The 22,007-nt window shown below is 44.0% G+C and overlaps 2 protein-coding genes across 3 annotated transcripts; both read left to right on the top strand.

The window, feature by feature from the left end:
- Window positions 1-2,954: 2,954 nt before the first annotated feature.
- Window positions 2,955-4,954, top strand: LOC115409418 (ictacalcin-like). 2 transcript variants are annotated; one of them, XM_030120592.1, is made up of 3 exons: window positions 2,955-3,067; window positions 4,314-4,462; window positions 4,645-4,954. In XM_030120592.1, exons 2-3 carry the CDS (start codon window positions 4,325-4,327, stop codon window positions 4,786-4,788), a joined length of 282 nt encoding a protein of 93 aa, XP_029976452.1. In that variant the 5' UTR covers window positions 2,955-3,067; window positions 4,314-4,324; the 3' UTR covers window positions 4,789-4,954. The 2 variants fall into 2 exon arrangements, with proteins under 2 accessions (XP_029976452.1, XP_029976453.1); XM_030120593.1 differs by having other exon boundaries at window positions 2,965-3,067; window positions 4,317-4,462.
- Window positions 4,955-6,860: 1,906 nt separating this feature from the next.
- Window positions 6,861-21,380, top strand: snx27a (sorting nexin 27a). Its single transcript, XM_030120616.1, has 13 exons — window positions 6,861-7,285; window positions 10,866-11,091; window positions 11,288-11,480; window positions 11,837-11,901; window positions 12,290-12,394; window positions 12,498-12,576; window positions 12,847-13,010; window positions 14,545-14,634; window positions 15,150-15,299; window positions 15,937-16,065; window positions 16,404-16,463; window positions 16,652-16,700; window positions 17,776-21,380. Exons 1-13 carry the CDS (start codon window positions 6,975-6,977, stop codon window positions 17,844-17,846), a joined length of 1,692 nt encoding a protein of 563 aa, XP_029976476.1. The 5' UTR covers window positions 6,861-6,974; the 3' UTR covers window positions 17,847-21,380.
- The last annotated feature ends 627 nt before the right edge of the window (window positions 21,381-22,007 follow it).

Here is a 22,007-nt window from a genome sequence, read left to right as displayed (position 1 = left end):
TTTGTCATAATGAATAAGTCTCTCCAAGTATGAAGCAAGAGACTGTATCCTCGTCTGTGACGTTATGTTCAGGTCAAGTCTTGTTCTCTGTTTGTATGAAACTTACTGACACACACATCACGACCTTTGTCACAGTCTGATCCTGCAGACCCTCACAGTTTTACTACTGCTGTTCAGTCATTCCCTGTAGGGTGTGTACCGGTGTGGGTCCAGAGTTTAGGAAGCATTCACTGAAACATACCACACCTGATTCACAGGAAGTTTAAAAAAAAAAAAAAAGCACTCAATGGGAATGTGGGAAACAATAACATGTACGGTCTGAACATGCCAAGTATTCCAGCACCTGGCTTGTAATCTTGTTTTGGGAAATGAAATCAAACCATTGTGGTCTTAAAAGAAAGGAGAAGATGACCTTACAAAAATACTACAGTCACAGTTACACACACAGGTTCATTCTTATAAAACACTGTAAGCAAAACTATTGAAAATCAGAGCAGTAAGTTGATAGATTTTAATATAGCTCAGGCCACGATATGTTATAAATTTATGTTAATTATGTTATAAATATTTAAAATCTGATGTGTATAGTGCTGTATGGCGCAGTGGTTAGTGTTTTCACCTCACAGTGAGAAGTCCTGCAGTTTGCACGCTCTCCTTGTGCGTGTCTTGGATTTCTCCGGCCGTCCAATGACACGCTTGATCCTTTATAGACCCATATTATTATAATCTTATAACTTATAGGATAAACTAATTTTTGCCAGACACCGATGTTATGCGGTGATTAGGGCAAGACAGCAGGAATGCTGTGCTTCTTGAAGATATTCCCTGACAGCTCCAGCCCACTTACAGACTTTTTTTTTTAATGCGTTGTGTAACAGTATGTCAGTTTAGTATTTTTTACTGCTGAGTTTTATTACATTGAACATTTAGTTCAGGTTTTAATGCTGACCCAAGGAGTTAAAAACAAAAAAGTAACTGTTGAAATGTTCTTTAAAAACATCAAGCTGCTGAAACTCCATTTCTGTATATTCTAAAAACCATACAGGCTTTTTTGATCATAAACTTTCAGTAATTTGTAAACCGAAAATTCCAAAAGCAGTATAAAAAGTTATATATTTCAGAAGAAATTATGTACTTTTTTCATCTATATTTTCCTGACAGAATCCGGATAGATTTATTAAATATGGTTTGTGGGCAAAAAAAAAAAAAAATAACAGAACATACAACTTTACCCTCAGTACTTGATGTACTATATTATGAATATTCCAAAAAATGTATTCAGGAACTATTTAACTATTTTAAAAATAGACTGGGCGTTGTTTACTTTTATTATTCACCAATGGCAAAGACGTGGTGTCATAATTTTTCTGTGAATCTAAAACATTAGGTAAAGCATTGCAATACACCACTAGATGGCGCCAAAGTAAAGCTGTGATCCCCATGCTGGCCGTGAGGCCTGGGCGAGTTATTTAAACCTTTCCAGATTCACCACACATATTTTCATATGAATCACAGCTGAGTGTTTTTGCAAAATGTGGTTGCCATGGATACCGACTACTTTCCTGATCTGGTTGCTCTGAGTGATTTTGGCAAACAAGACAACAGGAAATAATCTGACAAAAGATTTCCGCAGTCAAAAAAAAAAAAAAATGAATGAAGAAAACGACTGCAATATTATTTGAATGTTGAAAATGATGTGTTGCATGATGGTGACAGGAACCTTTTCAAACCCGTGATCTAGATTTAGTGAGACTTTGAAGTTAATTAGAGGCCTGAAACAATTGCACCCCCACTAAAGACAGTTTATATGTAATTCAAAGCCACACAGCAGACCACACACACGTAGAAACAAACACACAAAGTTTCCACTGTACGCATTTTTTGGGGGGCTTTTTCTTCTTCTTCTTCTTCTTCTGTAAGACTTGAGCTTAAGGGACGTGACTGTGACTCATTGCTTCGCCACAAACTTGTGAAGAAGAGTGGTCCCATTCAGGACGATAACAATCCACTCTCAGTGACTCACTCTCCCCAGTGTTTTCTCTTGGGCATCATGTGCATGTCAGACAATTAAGCCAAAATAGACAAAAGACGCCAGAAATTAGTAAACGCAACAAACAATCAAAATGTTTGGTATTACAAAACTGCCAAACAAAATTCTCGTTCGGCTGTTTTGGTAACTGTTCATCAACTTTTCTGATGTGAAAGAAATGTTATAATTATTTCCAAATCATATACTTCCCATTTCAAATCAAAGACCTGAATTCTGGAGATTTTTCCAGACACAGAGAACACAGTGTAAATCTGAAATTACATTTTAAAAACAATCTGCATTGTTTTGGCAATGGCCTGAACATATCTTATAAATCTTGTATTTGTCCTGTGTCTTCCACGGTCTTACTAGATTTGTTTGTGTAAGGCTCTAAAGCTAAAGTGCGTGACACAAATTGTGGATCTCCTTGTCTTTCGACTTGGAGCGGCTGTGAGTGAGTGCAGAGTTACAAGAAGTGATTCATCTTCGTCAACTCCTTAAACAACAGCCTTAAAGAGCGACGCCAATAAATGCGGCATGTTTCTACAAAGAAAAAAGTTCATTAAACTGGTGAAAAAAAGCACTAAATTAAACAGCATGCATAAAGTAAAAAAAGAAAAAGAAAAAATGACGAAGACACAGCAATCTGCCTTGTAATCTGATCCTGCAACACACCCTGTGGGTGCATCCTCCCTGTTGTCACGGCCCTTAAAACTATTGGTTCAGACACAATCCCACATCACAACATGAGGAATTACTGCTAAAATGTTTTGCATATGTAACTTAAGCTTTTTGTAAACTCGCCAGATGCTGGAATTGTCTATAAATTAAGTGCTTCCTGAAAGGAAAAGTTGGAGAATGAAAGCAGTAAGTTGACAGAAAAGGAGTGGGGGGAGTGGTCGGGGATGAAGTGAGCATCACAGAGGGAGGGATGCAGGGTGTGGTGGTGCATAAAACCTGAGCTGCATCCATTTTTCCATCACTGCAGCTCCTCCAAGCCTCATTTTATTTCTCTGGTCTTCTTCCATTAAAGCCTCGGTGAGTAAAAGAAAGAAAAAAACAAATCGGAATATTGTTTTTAGCAGCTAAGTTGCGGATACTCGTTATAAAAACACATCAGCACTCTGTCCTGTGGTGTTTCGTAAAATTCTGACTGCGTCATTATTGTGAGTTTTATTCGACTGCACTTGAAGATTTGATTCACAAGTGTTTGCATAGTTTTCCTTCAGCGTTTATGCATTTTCAGGTTTTTCTGAGCTTACTTTTTCCACGATTATGTAACTTCAAGTTGTAACATCCGTTGCTCATTATCCTTCAGTGCCAGTACAAGTTATCTGCCAACTTTGAGCCAGTAATGCCATCTAAATATTACTGTATATATCCGAATCCATATCTGCTTCCTATAACAGTTGCACCAAAAGTTAAAAAATGTCAACAGTGTATAGTGCTGGTGTTGTGCATTCTCCTCCGCAAATTCCAGTCTGTTTACCAATCTGATGCCACAGTTTCCTCAGCTCAGACCCCAGAGAGGGAACAGCGCATATGAGTCACAGAACATACTCTCTCTCGGGTTTATGGGGCGGGTGGGAAAAAAAAAAAAAAAAACCCATACTATTCAAACAGTGTAGAGACTAAACTCCTGGGATTTTAATCAAGTCGTGGCCTGCTTCTTTATCGAGTTACCTAGAGAGATGGAGCTGTCGCCTTAACAATGTGCTGTGCCACTTAGCAGACGCGCTGGATTAGAAACCAGTGGCAGAGCGAGAAAGGAGTGGTTCAGCCCAAGAGGAAACCCAGGCTGGTTTGATTAGCAGATCTCATGGAAAACAGAGGAAGAGTTTGGCAGAGGCAAATGCAATGCTGTAATCCCTGTTTGCTCCTTGAATTCATTAAAGGAGTTGTTAACTGTGGAGAGTTTACTGTTATGTCATTTGTAAGAATGAAGCATCAAACTGTTCAAAACCACTCCTGCAAAACGAGAGTAAACTTCTTAGATCCCGTTTCCATTAAACCTCCAGATGGGATGCCTACTCCCTCATTTCCCCCCGAAAAAAAAGAAACAACAAATAACACATTTCACCACAACACCACATGATCCACAATAATCAACCCCAGATGATCTTAACAAACCTCGACTCTGCCCCCTAGATGGAATCAAGAGAGCATTATTTAAGAACAACAATTTACTTTTTAGAGTTTTTATCATTCACGTTGACACTTTTGGGGGCTTAGTGGACAATTTTGAGTCACAATTAAACGGAACTCCATTTCTGTCTTCTTGAAGCAGCCGCCATCATGTCTGACACTCAGCAGGCCATGGCCCTGCTCCTCAACGTCTTCGACAAATACGCTAGAAAGGAGGGGGACAGTGACACCTTAACCAAGCAGGAGCTGAAGGATCTTCTTCAGACTGAGCTTGGGGAACTCCTGGGCGTGAGTGATACCTGTTTTCCCCTCTGTTGAAACCCCTTATTTCCTCAAGAAGGCAATGCAACACTTGCAAAACTGAACCCTTGCAGAGTATTACTGAGGTTTTCTGTTTCTATAAAATGTGATTGTTTATTATTATTCTGACGTTCATTGCCTCATCCATATAATGTTTTTCTTCATTACAGAAAGCCAATGACAAGGCTGCAGTAGACAAAATTTTCAAAGAATTGGACAGAAACGCAGACAACACGGTGGATTTCCAGGAGTTTGCTAACTTGGTCACGGCCCTCACTGTGATGTGCCACGAATTCATCAAGTCAAGCAAATGAGGATCTGACGCCACCTTGGGGCTGGCTGAGAGAGCAGCGGAAAAGAGAAGGGCTCCCTGACACAGTCATCTGTTGAAGGGATGCATTATTTTCTACTGCTGGAAGCCGCAAACATAAAGTCACAAAATTGTATCGCAATGTAAAAATAAATCATCTTTTTCTCTGAGAAATTGAAGTTGTTCACTTTGTTCAACACAATCTTAAAGAAATACAGCCGTGGTTATATTGTGAGGAATATTTTTCCATGAAATGTCTGATTGTCATTTAACAGCCATGAGATGTGTGTCATCTGTATCTTCTTCCCTGTTGAATTGTTGCATAAATATGTCGGCGACATAATCTTTGCAAGTCGACACTTGTGATACTTTCCACAACATCCTCTGTGGCTTAATTCTGTTGACACACTACACACCCTGCGGCGAGATAAACATCTCACACTAACGTTACCTGAATGTTGTGATTTGTTAGATTTAGATGCAACAGCAGCTATACTGTAGTTTTTATAGTGCGTATTATGTTTAAGTATTGCATGTGAAGTGTAGGGGTCACACAGATGTGTGGCGGTTTCTGCTCGCAAATCACAGTGAGAATCTCTCCGGTTTGAGTCCAGTTCGATGGGTCCAAAAGTAAGCTATTAGTGTTGATATGCTCAAATGTGAGTTTGTGTTTGTGCACAGGAGACGGATGGGCCCGGGTTGAATTTACACAATTAGAAAATGTTGCTTCTCCAGTTGGTAAGTGGTTATAGCAGGTCAAATGCAGAGCTACACACCCACACACACACATAGTCAAACATGGGGTCAGTTTTATAATCACCACTCCGCTTTTAAACCCATGTGTTTGGACTGTTTGAAGAATCTGGAACATCTGGAGAAAATCCAGGCATGCACAGAAAGAACATGCAAACTCCACACAAAGACTATCACTTTCACTATCGCTACAAGAGTGCTAACTATACCACTGTGTGACCCTTGAAGAATCATGGCATTTTAAACAGTGGGTGTTAGGTGATGTGTTTTTCTTGCAAAACAGTGTAAGCCTAAGTAAAATCACATATTTCACCATTTCTTCATAAAATGCCATTTACTAATGGGGTTTATTCTACTTTGAAGTTTACTGTCTTTACTGCTGACTTCAATGCCTGCTGTCCTACAGTACTAGTGTTTTTTTACAAGAAAGACTCAAGTGCATGTTTAAATATAGTTTCGTTTGTAGATATTTTCAGTTTTTACACATCTTTTAGATGAATACAATACAATAAGGTGCAAAACATTTTTTTTCTTTCGTATTTTGTCACCTTAAAGTCAGCACAACGGTGTTGAACACATTTTAGTTCAGGGGCCACATAATTTCATCTTGAGTAAGCTAGACTGATTTAAAAAAAAGTAAGACAAACTCATATAATCTTTAAATTCACATTCTAAAGTTGCTTTTTCTTGTTGTTATTGTCCAAATCAGAAATATTAGTACAATAAATTACTGCAATCTCGATATGAAGCCAAATTTAATGATTCAAAATACAGTTCAATCGTTGCAACAACAGTTTGCAAAGTACTTTTGCGTGCCTGTTTTTAGGAAGTCACAATGAGGCTTTGATAGTTTGGTAGCTTTGATAGTTTGCTGGTTTTCATGGTAGCATCAAAGACTTCTCAGCTCGATTCTCAGTGCTGCATTTTTTTCCTCTACTCTTTAAGAAAGCTATGTGAAGAATTCAGTGCGTTCTTCACAATTTTTTACAGTTTGCCTGCTGGGTTCACGGGCTGGATTGGAGCCTCTTGTAATTATTATTATTATTATTATTATTATTATTATTATTATTATTATTACCAACAACGTTAATGTTGTCTTTGTGTAAAATCTCGTACATAAGTTTTAACTGATTCATTCGAAGGGAAACATCTAAATAAATGTCTCTAGGAGCAATGCAGGTGTTTAACCGGAGACAGACAGCATTCTTACCGGAGCCTGGAGGCAGCAGAGCCACCGGGCCCGCTGACGCCTCCGGTGACGCCTCCGGCGGGTCACGTTGTGCGGCCGTGTCTCGTGACGCTGCGGAGGGGCGGGCTGAACAACAGAGTCGGTCTGTGGAGCTCCGGCGGCGCCGAGGGACAGAGACCGAGTGTTGTTTTGAATTTGGTAGAAGACACCCGACTGGCAGTTGGTGGGGGGAGTTGCCTGAGAAGAAGATGGCGGATGTAGGAGACGATGAAATTCGTCCGGCTCTCCCTTCGGCATCCCGTAACGGTCCGGTGGTCGGCTCGTCGGCGGGCACCGCGGGCCAGACCGCGGCCACGGTGATGTCGGGTCCGCGGGTGGTGAGGATCGTCAAGTCGGAGTCCGGCTACGGCTTCAATGTTCGCGGTCAGGTCAGCGAAGGTGGGCAGCTGAGGAGCATCAACGGGGAGCTGTACGCTCCCCTCCAGCATGTCAGCGCGGTGCTTCCCGGAGGAGCGGCGGACCGGGCCGGGATAGCCAAGGGTGACCGGATCCTGGAAGTGTAAGTGGGCTTCTGTTCGCCAGAGGAGACGGGCAGTTAGCATCCGGGGCTAGGCGCTCGGTGTAGCCCGTGTCTCCTATTTCAGGCATGTGTTCCAATTAGCCTCCGCCGAGCTACGTGTGTTATTATAACAGAAGCCGCCGTTCAACCAACCGCATCCTCGGCGGAACCGGTGTGAATTTGGACCAAACTCAGCATTTGTTGATGTGGCTCACCGAGCTAATGCTGGTGAATTAGGCAGGGAGCTAACCAGCTTACATAAGTTGGACAACAGGCTGTGCATGTTGATTAGCTCCGGCTAGCTTCTGTTTTGGCTAGCGTCTTGCGCAGCAGCTGCCTCAGCGTGGAGGTGGTCAGAAACCTAAAACTCAGCCGAGGTCGCACTGGATTCTCATCCGCACAGTGGTGATGGGATGCGTTTTGACCCTGATGAAAAGCTCCGGTTCAGCCTCAGAGGACGGGACTGTAGGCGCTCTTTACCTTCCCCAGCTGATGCAGGTGCTGTGTTTTATCTCTCATCACTGTCACCACCAGTCTACTATCTCTGTCTTCAAGTGGTTTCAATCCACGTGACAGGGTTTAGAGAATGCTCTGCAGGCGGTCTGCCTAACAGTTTTTCTCTTTAAGAACAAAGTTTTGACATGTATTATCTATACTTCAAATGTATCCGTATCATCCTCAAACTGTTTATATGCAACTCTGAACTTGACAATGGTTGGACATGTCCATCCATCCATCCATCCTCTATCCTGCTCAGGCCAATCCCAACTAACAGTGGTCAAAAGGGACAAGTCACCTCTCCATCACAGAGCAGAAAAACGACCAGTCGACCACACACACTGACATCTAACCATCTGAAATGCCTGTTGAACACTTGAGCTTCCTGTGCTTTGCACATGGCCTTCCGACAATATTTTGTCTCTCAAAAAATCAAATGGCTTCATTTTGAGGGAATTTCAGGGCCGTCTCTGATCCACTTCATCACACTGGCTTCACATTTTAGAAATGGAAAGGATTGAATAGTATTATAATCACAGTGTGATTTTACCTGTGAAGCTGTGATTCTGTTCAGTGAATCACGGCTGTTTCCAAACTGTTACACTGGTGGTGATCCTGTATTTATAATTCTGCATATAGCCCTCTAATACGTCTGCATTTGATCAGAAATGCCCCCACAGACAGTCATCCAGTAAACTGGTTCATGATTTTATCTTCCCCTCATAAAATGAGTTCCCGGAGCTGCATGTGTGTTTGGAAACTTTAAAATCAGTGAAAACATGTAAACGGGCAGCTGTGATAGGGGCCATGGGTTAATCGCTTAAAAAAAAAAAGGAAGAATTGAAACAGAAAACAGCGAACGTTTGCTTTACTTCCACTTGCTGAGGCATCAGTATGGTTTTACACAGTCTGCGCTCCAGCCTTTTAAACCTTTGAATCCCTCCAGGGTCACATGACAGCTACAATACTTACATGTGACTTATGAACCAGTGTGACTGTTTCGCAAAACCTCACAAAAAGCCGGTCAAGTTTATCATGTGTCAACTTTTTGCTCTATAGGTTCAACAAGAACTGCATTCTCTTCTATTGTGATAACATGTGTAGTTTATTTCCTGACTCTCAGCCTGAGTGGTTCTTGTCGAAATGATCAGATAAGAAGAACAGTCCTGTTTTTCCTGCTCTGTACTCAAAGAATACTTTATCATGCTTTTTATGAGTCTGGGCTTTATTGGTGAGATTAGAATTTTGTATTACTGTTGTCTGTTTTGCTCAGTTATTCTCTCAGATAATATATTTGGCGAAATCTGTCATAGTGAAAAAGTGCAGCTTTCTCAAAATGCATCGAACAGAGTATAAACAGGGAAAACACAACTTGTCTGAGATGTGCTGCACATGCTCACTACACTGACAGTCAGTCACGTGTGAGTGGACAGGCAACAATAACAATGGAGAATTCCAGAGTGCTGCTTGCTCGTCTGAACTTAACAGCACTCCTCCAGTAAAGTGTACATTTTCTGCACCGTCACCTGGATCTCACGTGTGGACAGTTTTCACCAGATACTGTTTGAGCCTATATGTGACCTGAACGCCAGCGTTACGGTGATTGTTTTCAAAACATTGTCGTCCCAACGACCGTGAAACATTTTGGAAAGAAAAAACAATTGCTCTTTCCCGGTGACTGTTGTAGCGAAATAATTTTAAGTCACCAATTTACCTCAAGTGCTTATTGAAGGTGAATTGGGACAAAGTCACCCTGCTTGTTCATGACATGGCTCATCAGGAAGGGAAAGGCCTTGGATCTGAACAGAGCTCGTTTACTTCAGTCCTTTGTTGGCCTGTTTGACACATGAGCCCCTGTAAGACAGACACGACTGTTTCCGTTTTGCTTTACAGGATCAGAGTCGTCTTGAAACTTGAACTTCGTCCCTTTATCTTGTCCCTCCTTTCCCAAATTTCGCTTCTCAGTTGACCAGTTTCGAGGAATCCTGTCATGTCAGTATCTGTTCCCACAACACACCAGCTCCCCCCTTCTCCTGCTGTTGATTTTTTGCTTTCACCAGCCTCTTTATTCCCGTCACCTTTTCGCTGTGCCCCACGAAATGAAACGCAGCCCCTCTGATCAACGTGGCAGGCCGTGGACAGCGCCTGCCTTTTCCGTCCTTCGCTGTCTCTGTCTGTCCCACTGTTTAGGCAGATTAGCAGAGACACCTGACGCTGGTGCCATCTGGCCTCGGCAAAGCCAAGAAGGGAGGCGTCTCAAAGCGCCAAAGGAGAGGGGAACATTAGAGCTGACCTGGCTACTCAACACCACCAACGCTGAGCCAATCAATGGAGAAAAGTGCACTGGCACACAATAGTAGCACATTCTGCAGGGAAGATACCTGCGCCACTGATAAAATTGGCTTTAATCAATCAGATTGTCATATTCATAGCACTTTGAGATCTGACAAATCTCAATTAAAAACAGTTCATCTGGATGATTCCTCCTAAATGTTGGTATTTGGCAGTTAGACTGCCGACCCACAGTGCCGGTGACTCAGTTCGCTGTCACAGCATCTCTTCAGGGTATCTTAGGTAACACTGGCGTGTCGTTGGAGTTTAAGCCTTTTGCTCTAAATGTTTGTCGTTTTTGATTTTCTCTGCAAGAGCCAGTGCTTCGAGCCAGTGCTTGTAATTTGACACTAGCCTCATTTTCGTACCTGCTGCTGTTGAACCAAGCTGACATTAAGCGACGTAAACCTGATCAAAACCTGGAAAACAAGGCGGGGTGTGCCGTTCTCATTTTAGTTCCACCGAAGTGGCATTTTGAATGACTTGTTTGAAACGGAACCAACACGACTTTCATACAACGCCGACACAAACAAACGGGAGTCGTCCGGGGCGCCGTGGAGGCGTGCTCAACTCGGTACTCGGTGCTTCGTATCCCCTCTGTGTGCAGAGTTGAATGAACTGCCCTTTGGAAACACAGATTGATTGTGTGCAAAGACTTTTTTTTTTTGGTGGGGTGCATTCAAATCCTTTTCTCTGTTTATCCATCCCTCCCCCTCATTGCGTCTGACATCTCGCTTTGGCTTCCTTCCAGGAACGGGGTGAGCGTGGAAGGCGCAACCCACAAGCAGGTGGTGGACCTGATCCGCGCCGGGGAGAAGGAGCTGGTCCTGGCTGTGTTATCTGTCCCACCGCAGGAGGCCGACGGGCTGGAGGGCGGAGAGGATGTCCAGCCCAACTACGACTACAGCGACAAGCAGGCCGTGCCCATTTCCATTCCCACGTACAAGCATGTAGAGCAGCACTCTGAGAGATTTGTGGTGAGTGCTGATTTGACACATGACCTTCACTGCTGACATTAAACAGAGTCTGACATCTCCCTTGTAGGAGGGAAAAGCTTATCTCATCATGGATAGAAAATAAAAAAAAAAACCCAACAAGCTCTAACTCTTGGATTAAAACTTTGTATCTGCTCCTGCTATTCTAATGCTTTCTTGTCCGTTTCCATGGCTGTAGGTGTACAACGTGTACATGTCGGGGCGGCAGCTGTGCTCCAAACGCTACCGCGAGTTTGCCATCCTGCACCAGAACCTCAAGAGGGAGTTCTCCAACTTCAACTTCCCGAAGCTTCCCGGGAAATGGCCCTTCTCCCTGTCGGAGCAGCAGCTGGACGCCCGGCGTCGGGGCCTGGAGGAGTATCTGGAGCGAGGTAAGCTGCTTTGGAAGGGTCCCCTGTGGATAAACCTGCTTATGGGTTGATTTTTTTTTTTTTTTTTTAAACAAGGGAAAAAAACAAAAGCAATCCATATGTTCAAGAACTACTGCTCCATTTTCAGAGCTCTTGTTTAAGGACAGCCAGCAGTGCAGGGTGATGAAGATGAGTCCGTGGGCTGATGTCTTGTAGCTGAGACTGAAAGTCTAGCGAGCTCCGGCTGTCATCAGTTTTCACAGTGTTCAGTAGATGCTGCAAATATGAGAACAAGTTACAGACACGGTGACATTTAGCCGGCCTTTGTTTATTTGATTTGCTCTGACCTCTCCGTCTTTCTCTGTGCTCGTCTCAAGTGTGCTCGGTGCGGGTGATCGGGGAGAGCGACATCATGCAGGAGTTTCTCTCGGAATCAGACGAGGTATGCTTCTCTTTCATTGGTCTTCTGATTGGAAATGCTTCCTTTGTGGGTTTGGAAAAGCTATTTCTCTTAGTCCGGTCAAGTGTGAGTCCAGAAAAGACGCACCATGTTCTCAGTCGTCGTCAGAAATTCTCATTTCAGTTTTATTGAAGGGTTTCTTGCTTACCAACAGGCTGATTTGATCGGCTGTAAAACCAATTTACTACTTATTTAATTCCATTTTTAAAGAAGCAAAATTTGTGGGATTAGCTCAGATAGAATCTGTGTTTATGACTTTCTGTTTTTACTAGGAGAATAGCAGTAAATCGCCATAAATACAATCTGTTATCATTCAACAGGAGCGTGTTCAGCTCCCGAGCCGCTCTTATTGTCAGTCTCCTCTGTGCAGAACTATAACGGAGTGACAGACGTGGAGCTGCGGATAGCGCTGCCGGACAAAACCACCATCGCCGTCAGAGTCCGTAAGAACAGCACCACAGACCAGGTGTACCAGGTAACACCCGTTTATCGTGCCGGTTACTCCCTAGAGACGGCGTCATGTTAAACTCTCATGCTGTGTAATATGTGAGCTTGACCCTGTTTTTCTCTTCTGACAGGCGTTAGTGTTGAAGGTTGGGATGGACAGTATTATGGCCAGCTACTTCGCCCTTTTTGAAGTCATCAATCACTCCTTTGGTAAGATCTGTGTGTCTATTCGATGCTTTTCACTGCTGAATTCCGCATTTCATTTTAAAGCTCTCTTGGAGGTCAGTCTGTTATCTCATTAATATTATTTATGTATCTATTTTTAAAATAAAAAAAAAAACTTGTATCATCTAACGTGGCTGTGGGGTGTGTGTGTGTGTAGTTTTGGGAAAACAAGGACGCGTCACTTGATATTTGGGACAGCGAGTTATCATCTCACCTCGTTTCTCCGCTCTGGTCCCGGCTTTCTTTGTGTTGCAGTGCGGAAACTGGCGCCCAATGAGTTTCCCCACAAGCTTTACGTTCAGAACTACACGTCGGCAGTGCCGGGGACGTGTTTAGCTCTACGCAAATGGCTGTTTAGCTTCCAGGAGGAGGAGCTGCTCCGAGACAACCCGCTGGCGCTGCACTACTGCTTTCACCAGGTAATCACCATAATTCTGTCCCGTTTCACAGGGAATAGTTTTCCTTTCTTTTTTTTCAACTTTTGATACCTTATTACTTGAGATATACTTGATTTCGACAAGGGTTACATTTTGAAAACAGTTTTCAAACCAAATGTAGCATTTTAAACACCTCTGAGTGGCTGGATAGCAACCTGGAGCAGACCCTCGGTCACCGTGACGGGGCTCGGCCAGGGGTCCACGCATCACATCCGGCCTGCTCGTCTTGTTTCTGAAGCGCTTCGGCCTGTTAGGCAGAACTGCACAGAACACCAGGAACTGAATATCAAACAGACCCCAAGTTTATGGACCAATTACCAGGGAAGGAAGACGAGCGTGTCTGCTATCCAGACCATTACAGCATATACTCTATTACTGTCCTCTTACTGTTTAGAAGTTCTTCCATTTAGTTAATAGAATTTAGAAATCAATAATCTTGTTTTAAAGCTTTTGATCTTCCACGGTTTCTTGTTTTTGCATTATTCCTAAAATACATTTTCATTAAACGAAGCAAAAACTGAATCTGTGGTGACCAAAAGATGTCTGCCTGGAAGTTTGTTGGCAATGTCTTTTTTTTTTTTTTTTTTTACATTTTCTGGACACAGATGCTGCCTCTTACCAGCAAATGAAGCTAAACTGATCACATTAACCCACCGCCGTTCAGTTCCACACATCAGACCTCAGATGTAAATCATGTGCTTTAGCATTTAAACGGTCACCGCTTCATCAGAAAAGCAGAGATAGATGATAATTCACCAGCGAGTGAGATTCCTCCGCAGCTTTTTGAAATAGCAGACATGGACCGAGAGAACAATTATTCACTAAAATTAGCTGCAGCAACATCCTGCAGGCTGAGCAGTAAAGGTCACTACCTGAAGCATTTTAAGCATGTGACGTTCAGCAGCGACTCATTAAAGCAAACATGAGAGCTTGGAACGAACCCTATTTGGAAAATAATAATCTCGGGCTAATTGATGGTTATTTCAGGGTCTGTTTATTCCTCACGGGGCAGAGTTATGAGCGCAGCACTGAGGTTTCATTTCTTAGTTAATTGATCTGGGTTGTTTTTATATTAGGAGACAGACGCTTTCAACACATCCAGGACTTGCAGTGTGACATTATCGTTCGTTTGGGATTGCGTTCCTGGCAGCTGTGGCCTTCGATGATTCCTCACGCAGCACTTTTCAGCTGATAAATGATCAGCTCTGTTCTGCACCAGCCACTCATTGTCTGATGCTGATCACAATGTCTACAGCTGGCTGGCTCTTCTACAGGCAGAAATGTTGCTTTGAGAGAAGAGCAGTTGTACAAAAATCTGGAAGTTGTGAGCAAGACGAGTGAATGATGAGCTGAAAGCTCAGGAAAGTAAAAAGTCTCTGCAGAATCCGATCGTATCTTCAGTCCCTCCATCACTACAAGCGAATGTTTCTTATGATTATAGCAGGCACGGAATTTATGGTTGCTAAATGAATATTTTTAATGTCTCCTCTTGTTATCTCTTCCCCCGTCTGTCTAGGCACTGGATGATGTGAAGAAGGGATTCATAAAAACAGAGGACAAATCCTACCAGCTGCAGAAACTGGCAGAGCAGCGAAAGATGGCCACGGTCAGTCCCACAGACCAGCCTTTGTTCAGGGAGGGGATCGGGGCGACTACACTGTTTGCCTGCTGACCAGAGCCGTCACCAAAACACCACCAAATAGAAATGGACAGTCACAAAACCCCTTCACACTTGAGCAATGCATGGAGCCGTGGAGCTCATAGAACATGAAGTCACAGCGACTGTCTGCATTCGCTGCTCTGTCGCTCCTCACGTAAGAAACGAAAAATCAACCTCTGAGGAGAAAACAGATGTGTGTGCGCCGAGTGTCAGGTAATATCTGATTGCACAAGCAGGGATCCAGACTCATGGAGCTAAATGAATTGTAATCACAGCAGCTTTGAAGAACTTGTGAATAGCAATTCTCACAACTATGAAAGACAACTTTAACTCTGTCCCCTGAATTAGAATTGTTACTCCTAAGTGTAATATTTGTACTTGAGAAGACAAAATTACAAATTCATGATCCAATATCAAAGTGGAAAGTGTAACTCACGCGTGTCTTTGTGCTTCCCTGTTAGTACCTGAGCCTGCTGCGGACGTGCGACTGCTACAACGAGGTGGTTTTCCCCCACTGCTCCTGCGACTCCAGGAGGAAGGGTCACGTCATCACAGCCATCAGCATCAATCACTTCAAGCTGCACGCCTGCACCGAGGACGGCACGCTGGAGGTGAGAATAAACTGCGGTGCGGGTAGACCACCGGTGCTGCGTCTCCGAAAGGCGCTTGTTTGGATTTTATTGCAGTGACGAAAAGCGTGGCGTGTTTTGTTTATTCAGTCTTTTACTTGTGAAGTATTTCTGCCTCCGTGTACAGTTCCCGTTGGCTGGATCAAAACAGTGTTAAAGTAAACATTTGCTGTGGTTAAATGGGCCATAAGGATTCTGATTAAAACACTCCAGACTGCGCTGACCCTATCACATTGAAATTATGACCGGATCAGAGTAGGCTTTTATGGTCTGAGTAGAGTCCAAGTAAATGGCGCATCGGGTTCCTCAATGTCAAAGCTCTGCTTGCCTGTTATACAACACCGCCACGAATGCTTCACATTAAAGGAAACGACAGCGGCCAGCTACGACGCTGAAAACAAACAATATAGACTGTTTACCCGAGTCCATGATCAATGCTGGCAGACTGCCAGGTAACGCTGGATGTGGGATCATGTTCCCTGGTTTGAAAAGGCTAACCTCACGGTGCCAGGCATTGACTGATCGGAGTGATCTTTACAGGGCATATAGTCAGAATGAGTAAAAACGGTGCATCCAGCTGCTCCAATCTGTTTTTTTTTTTTGTTTTTTTCTACCTCAGAACCAGGTAATAGCCTTCGAATGGGCGGAGATGCAGCGCTGGGACACCGACGAGGAGGGGATGGCCTTCTGCTTCGAGTACGCCAGAGGAGAGAAGAAACCTCGCTGGGTCAAGATCTTCACTCCATATGTAAGCTGACACACACTGCGCTGTTTTCTTAACGCGCTCCGCAGGGCGTTTTCATTGTGTGGTCGTGGATTTACAGTCGAGCGCAGCCCGCAGGGGTCTGAGAACTCAGGGTCACACAGCGACGTGGCTGCAGGTCTCGATGGGCCTGATGGAGTTGTTGTAAAATACCACCAACTGCCACATATGACTGATTATTATAATTACGGTATTTGCTCCAGATCTTATCTAAACTGTAGTTAAAAAGAAGCAATTAGTGTAATCATGGGTTTAGACTTGTGGCTTTTCAGGTTGTGGTGCATTGGTAACCCGAACATCGCCGTGCGTTTCTTCCCTCGCAGTTCAACTACATGCACGAGTGCTTCGAGCGGGTCTTTTGTGAGCTGAAGTGGAGGAAACAGGTAAAGACCCCTCCTTTCCTCTCTCATTCTGGGAAGCGCATGACTCCGTGCCAGCTCCCAAAGTCCAAACTTAGCTTGTTCTCGTGTCTGACCGTGCCGATACAGAAAGCTACAGCTGTGCGAGCTGCAGTCTGTTCTCCAGCACGAGTCGTCTCACAGTTGTTGTGTCTTGACTCCTCTGCTCTCAGGTTGAGGAAGAGGCCTCTGATAAAGACAACAAGAACTGCAGTAACAACGGTAAGCTGCGAATGCTGTCGCACAGGGTTTTTGGCAGAAATTCAAAGAGATAATGTTTTCAGTAATGTAGTAAACACCACAAGTGAAAGGTGAAATGAAGGCTGAAGGATCATTTTCATTACTTCTTCTTCTTTTTTTTTGTTTTTTTTTTGAAGAGATATTTTCACATGCAGTACAGGCGGTGCTTTGATTGAAGGCAACCGTCAAGAAACATGAATAATTCAAAAATCCACGATCTGATGAAGCCTAAAATGTCAAGGACAGGGAGAGGATTTTCCTCCTCTGTGTTTTCATACAACAGACTGAAATCAGTGAATGCAGCTTAGTAAATGAGTCTTTGGAGAAAGCTACAGGGAAGTGTGCGTCAGTGTGGAGTGATCTCTTAAGTGCAGTTCTTAAGAACTCAGTGAAATTAAGAATACATCATTCTAGTTTTATCTTTTGGCTGATTGTTTGTCTCTTAAACGCTGTTGAATAATTTCAGTGGAAGCGTTTCTCCTGCTCCAGTGGAATGTACTGACTTTTATTATCCGCTCCGGTCAGCGATGTGTTACACGTAACCAGCTCAGTTGGGAACATCAATCGATTCTTAGACGAGTCGTTACTGGAAACGTGAAATCAAAACGTCGCTTCAACACGTCTTCAGTGTAACAACATGGAACCGATTAAAGGTCAAGTGAGAACTAAGAATCACAGAAGTTTTGTTTTCTGTGAGTTTCCAGAATCAGGATTTCTGCCTGAAAAGAAAGAGACAAGAGTATTTGCGCACACAGTCATGTGAGTTTCTATTCGTCATTTCTGAGAGATGCGCTCAGGATGTGAAACTATTTGCCCCTTGTGAGACAAATATGTGGACAAACGACTGCGGGGCATGAGAATGACGGAGAAAATTTATGAGCCACTGGAAGAGAAACAGCCGAGGAGTTGAGAGAGTCAGACATCCAGAAGTGAGGGCCTGTGCACCGACTCGTGTTGTAATCAGCATTTAATGCGCAGGCTTTTCATAACATTGATGTGGCAGCTTTTCCCCCCCGTTCGGCATTTGTAGCCCTGAGCCGGTCTTTCTGTGTTCCAGAGTATCTGCCTCCGCTCGAGACGCAGCAGAAGGGATGGCGCCACCTAGGGGGGGAGATCGCAACGTCCTAAAATCATCTGTAACTCTTCAAAAAAACCAAGTACCGGTCCATTCACATCATCACAGCCACCTCAGACAGCGCCCATCGAAAAACACACAACCCAGCGTCAGACTGAGGCGATCCCTGCCCTCGAAAAAACAAACTGGAAGCGACTGATTTGGGGGGAAAATTGGAATTGTCACGCTTGCCTGAACCCGGGGACACGAGCAGCAAGAAGAGCGACGAAGGAAAAAAAATCAACAAAATCCAACTTTCACCTCATTTATTAGATCCTCATAGCGTGTGTGTTGTTCCCTTCCGTGCGTCGGCCCCGTGGCGTGGGGCGGGCACAGAGCAGATTGTCGTGACGCATCTGCGCGGCGTGCGAACGGTCAGGGTTCCCGCAGCGCTGCGCAGACGGGCGAGAGGGCTGATCGCGATGGTCCGTCTCTCCAACAAGACCCCACTTGGTCCAAAACACCTCCAGCGTTGAGCTCGTCCGCTGAACTGAGAAGAAAACAAGAAGGGAGGGATGCAAAAAAAAACAAAAAAAAAAAAAAAAAAGTGGTTTCCACTGTTTTCACTGTCAGTTATAAATGAAACAAAAAGCAAAGTGATGCTTTTGATGCTGGACTTTAAACAGAAACCGTGTTTTCTGCTCTCTGGAGTCATCGGTAGCCACACGGATCCAGATGTGGAGGAATGTGTTTATGGAATTGTTTATATGTTTAACGATTTCTGCGACTGATAAAATATAGATTAATATAAGAGCTATAGGAATTGGTCTCTCGATCTAACACAGTGAAACGCTAACTGAGATCTCATTCAAGCAGGTTAATCTAATCTCCATGTTTCACCTCATCCTCTGGCCTGACGTCAGTTAGCAGGTCAGGATGGATATTTGCTCCTCAGTGTTTTATCAGAGGGGTTTTGCTGCAGAGCTTTGAGAGGAAGACTCTCATTCTCAGCTGTGTGCAGGAATGGTATCTTGAACAAACGGCGGACGGGAATCGTGTGTTTTTTTTCCCCCAGTCTGAGAAGAGCTGGACTGTAGTCTCCAGGTGGGGCAGCAGGGGGCAGCAGAGGACAGCACTGACTCAGGCCTACATTTTGTGCAGGAACAGAAATCTTCTCAGAGCTCCTTAAAGAGTGATCCCTCTGGCTCTGTAAGTCACCTGGAGGATCACTCCTCTGCAGCGAGTCCATTAACCAAGTCAGAAGGACGGATGTTGTGTGACTTTATCAACATTCACTCCTTTTTTTTTCTTCTTTTTTCTAGAGCACCTAAACGTACACAGTATTAGTTGTGTGCGTACGCACATGACATATAATTTTACAGTTATGTAGTTTTGTGTGTGTGAGAAACTGTTTATTTTTTCTCTCACAGGTATTAGTTATGTTTGATGTTTCCCATCACTGTAGAGCTGGAGGTTCACATTACTGTCCCGCCTGAACTGTGCAGAAAGCTGGTTTACACGTGGGGGAATGGGGGGGGGGGTTTACCAATTAAAGAGGCATTGTCATTACCAGACTGATTTAAATTCCACTTCAATGCAATAGTTCTGTTTATTTCACTAAGGGCTTGTAGTTGATCTCGGCCATGTTCTCACTTTTGGCAGCAACCAAAAAAATCTAAATTGAGAGCACTTTGCTTTTCCCATTTCCTGGTCTTGTGCCGGCTCTGACAAAGCACAGGTTCAAGTTTCCCTCCAGTTAAATTATTTTCTCAGCTGAGCCTAAGATACAGTTCAATAAATGATGATTTCCATGCCTAGCTTCAGTCATAATTTGCTTTCAGTCAGTTACCTTGAGCACACTCCCGTGTGTGTGCGTGCGTGCGTGCCTGTGTGTGAGTGTGTGTGTGTCCTCTGTGTTTATCATTGACATTGCTGATAAGCTTTTAGGCTCTGATTGGTGGCGTGTGATGAGCCGCCGGTGCAGGAGCCAGCAAATGAAGATGAGGGCTTTTGTATCTGAACCACGGCGGATGGAGACGAATTGGAAGCGTCTCCTTATTGTGGAGCGAACATTTGCAGCCCCAGCGTAACACGCATGCACATGCCAGTCATTCTGCCACTAAACAGGTTGTACAGCGGCTTATAGCAATACAACACGCCACTGTGGTAGCATTTTTGCCTATTTGACGCTCGTCCCGGGTAATATGGGAGGGGAAAAAAAAAAAAAGAAATGGTCATTATGACAGCCTGTGACTGAAGAGTCGGACCTGTTCAAGCATGATTGCTTTTTTGTTTGTTTTTGTTCATATAAGAGGTTTAGACAGATGCGGGTTGTGTGTGTGTGTGTGTGCTGGCTCGTCTGTCCTCGGCTCCGACTCTCCAGGTTGGTCTCCCGTCATCACTGGGGGATGCGGTTGCCGTGGCAGCACCACGTTGGTTCCACACGCGCTCAGAGCAGCCTCTGTTCCTTTTATTCCTGTGAGCACAACTGACTCACTCCCCCCCAATAATGTATTCAAAGCTGTGTTTTTTACTGTTTGATGTTTGTTCTCTGTCCCCGTGGCTCGTGCTGCTGTGAATAGGCTTTTAGGAAGCTGCTCTGTTTAAAAAAAAAAACAAAACAAAAAAAAATTCTAGGTTGTTGTTTCTTTAAAAGCATTTCTGTGGTTGAGTTGGTCTCGTCTCCGCCAGATGCCATCTTATGCTCAGTCTCAGCCGCACACAGGTGTGTGTGTGTGTGTGTTGTGTGTGTCGGCCGTGCGTCGGTGTCCATTTCAGCCGTTTTCTTTGGTGAGCTCGGTGTCGTGTTGATGGTGTTTCGGTGGAGAAAAACGAAGTGCCGAGGACGTTGAGGCGTGTGTCCCGTTGGCCCGTGTCGGATCGTCTCTGTATGTCAGTGTTCGGCGCCGTCGTCCAGCCGTGTTTGTGTTTTGAGAAACCGGACAGCCAGAGCTTGTAAGTGAATAATTTCAGATATATTTAAAATAAAAGATGAATGTCGGACGGTGCAGCAGATGTGGTGACGCTCGAGCAGACGGCGCTAGAGACTCAGGTAGTTTGCGTTCGCCACCACTACTGAAATGCTCATCCAGATGCAGCAGGTGTTGGGTTTTTTTTTTCCTCCAGTTTGGCCTCTTTAAGCTCACACTCCTCTGAAGAGGCCTCGGCGAAGTCGCCCGTTCGCTCTCTTCCCTCTAATGGCTTCAGCGTTCGTCTCATCGCCGGCACATCTGGCCCCACAGCTGCCTGCGACCGATCTCTGCCTGCCGATCGCCTGCGTGTTAGGTAGTTTTCCGCTCGACGCTTTGAAAGACGGGGCTTTTTCCACAGCCGGAATGCAGAGAAAACCTTAGCCTTGGTTTTGTCTATCTTCAGCATAACCTGTAAATAGTTGTTTTAAGAGAAAAAAAAAAAACAAAAGAAGAGTATCCTTTTGACAAATAATGCACTCTTGTTTCTCCAACTCAGAACTTTTATTTATTTAAACAGAAACTATAAAGATTGGGGAAATTATAGTGTAACGTTAGAGCCACCATCGAGCATTCATTGTGCGTGCGTTTGTGTGTGTGTGTGTGTGTGTGTGTGTGTGCGCGAGAGTGTGTGAGAGAGAGAGAGAGAGAGAAACGGCTGTTTGGAGGATCAGCTGAACACACAATGAAACAAAGGGGGTTTAAAAGACGAGCGCTGTCTCCTTTACTAAGTGTGTAAAGATATCAATTAACACCTGAGGCAGAACTAAGCTAAATAACAGAGGGTTTTATATCTAAAACACTTGTCAAAGGTTTACTAACCAGTATAAGAAAAAGAAAAAAAAAGTTTTGAAAATGTTGTGTAGAGTAATAAATTGTAACAATATTTTAAATAAAGTTATATATTGGGAAAACCGCGGGTCGTCTGTTTTTACGTACTTTTCTCCAAAGCATGAAGTGAGCCACACAGTTTTCTTTTACGGTGCCTGTGATGTGAATGAGCTGCCAGGAGAGTCTTCTACAAGCTGTAAACCTCTGAAGTCCTCAGATTATGTTTATCAATGTATGGATCGTCTTCCGGCCCGCCAATGTCAAGAACATCCTCTTAAGAAGACATAAAGCGATGGAGCGGCGGCGGCGCTCGTCCGGGACCAATTAACTGTGTGAAAGAAGAAAGAGCGCGTAATACACTTTTAATTTCATCACATTCAGTTTGGTCAAAGTGTTACCGCCGTGCGGGATAAATCTTTAATGAGTGTTTTCAGA

This window comes from Salarias fasciatus, chromosome 22, assembly GCF_902148845.1.
Source record: "Salarias fasciatus chromosome 22, fSalaFa1.1, whole genome shotgun sequence".
NCBI lineage: Eukaryota > Metazoa > Chordata > Actinopteri > Blenniiformes > Blenniidae > Salarias > Salarias fasciatus.
Note: the sequence above shows the minus strand (reverse complement) of the source record. Positions and strands in the feature narration are given on the sequence as shown.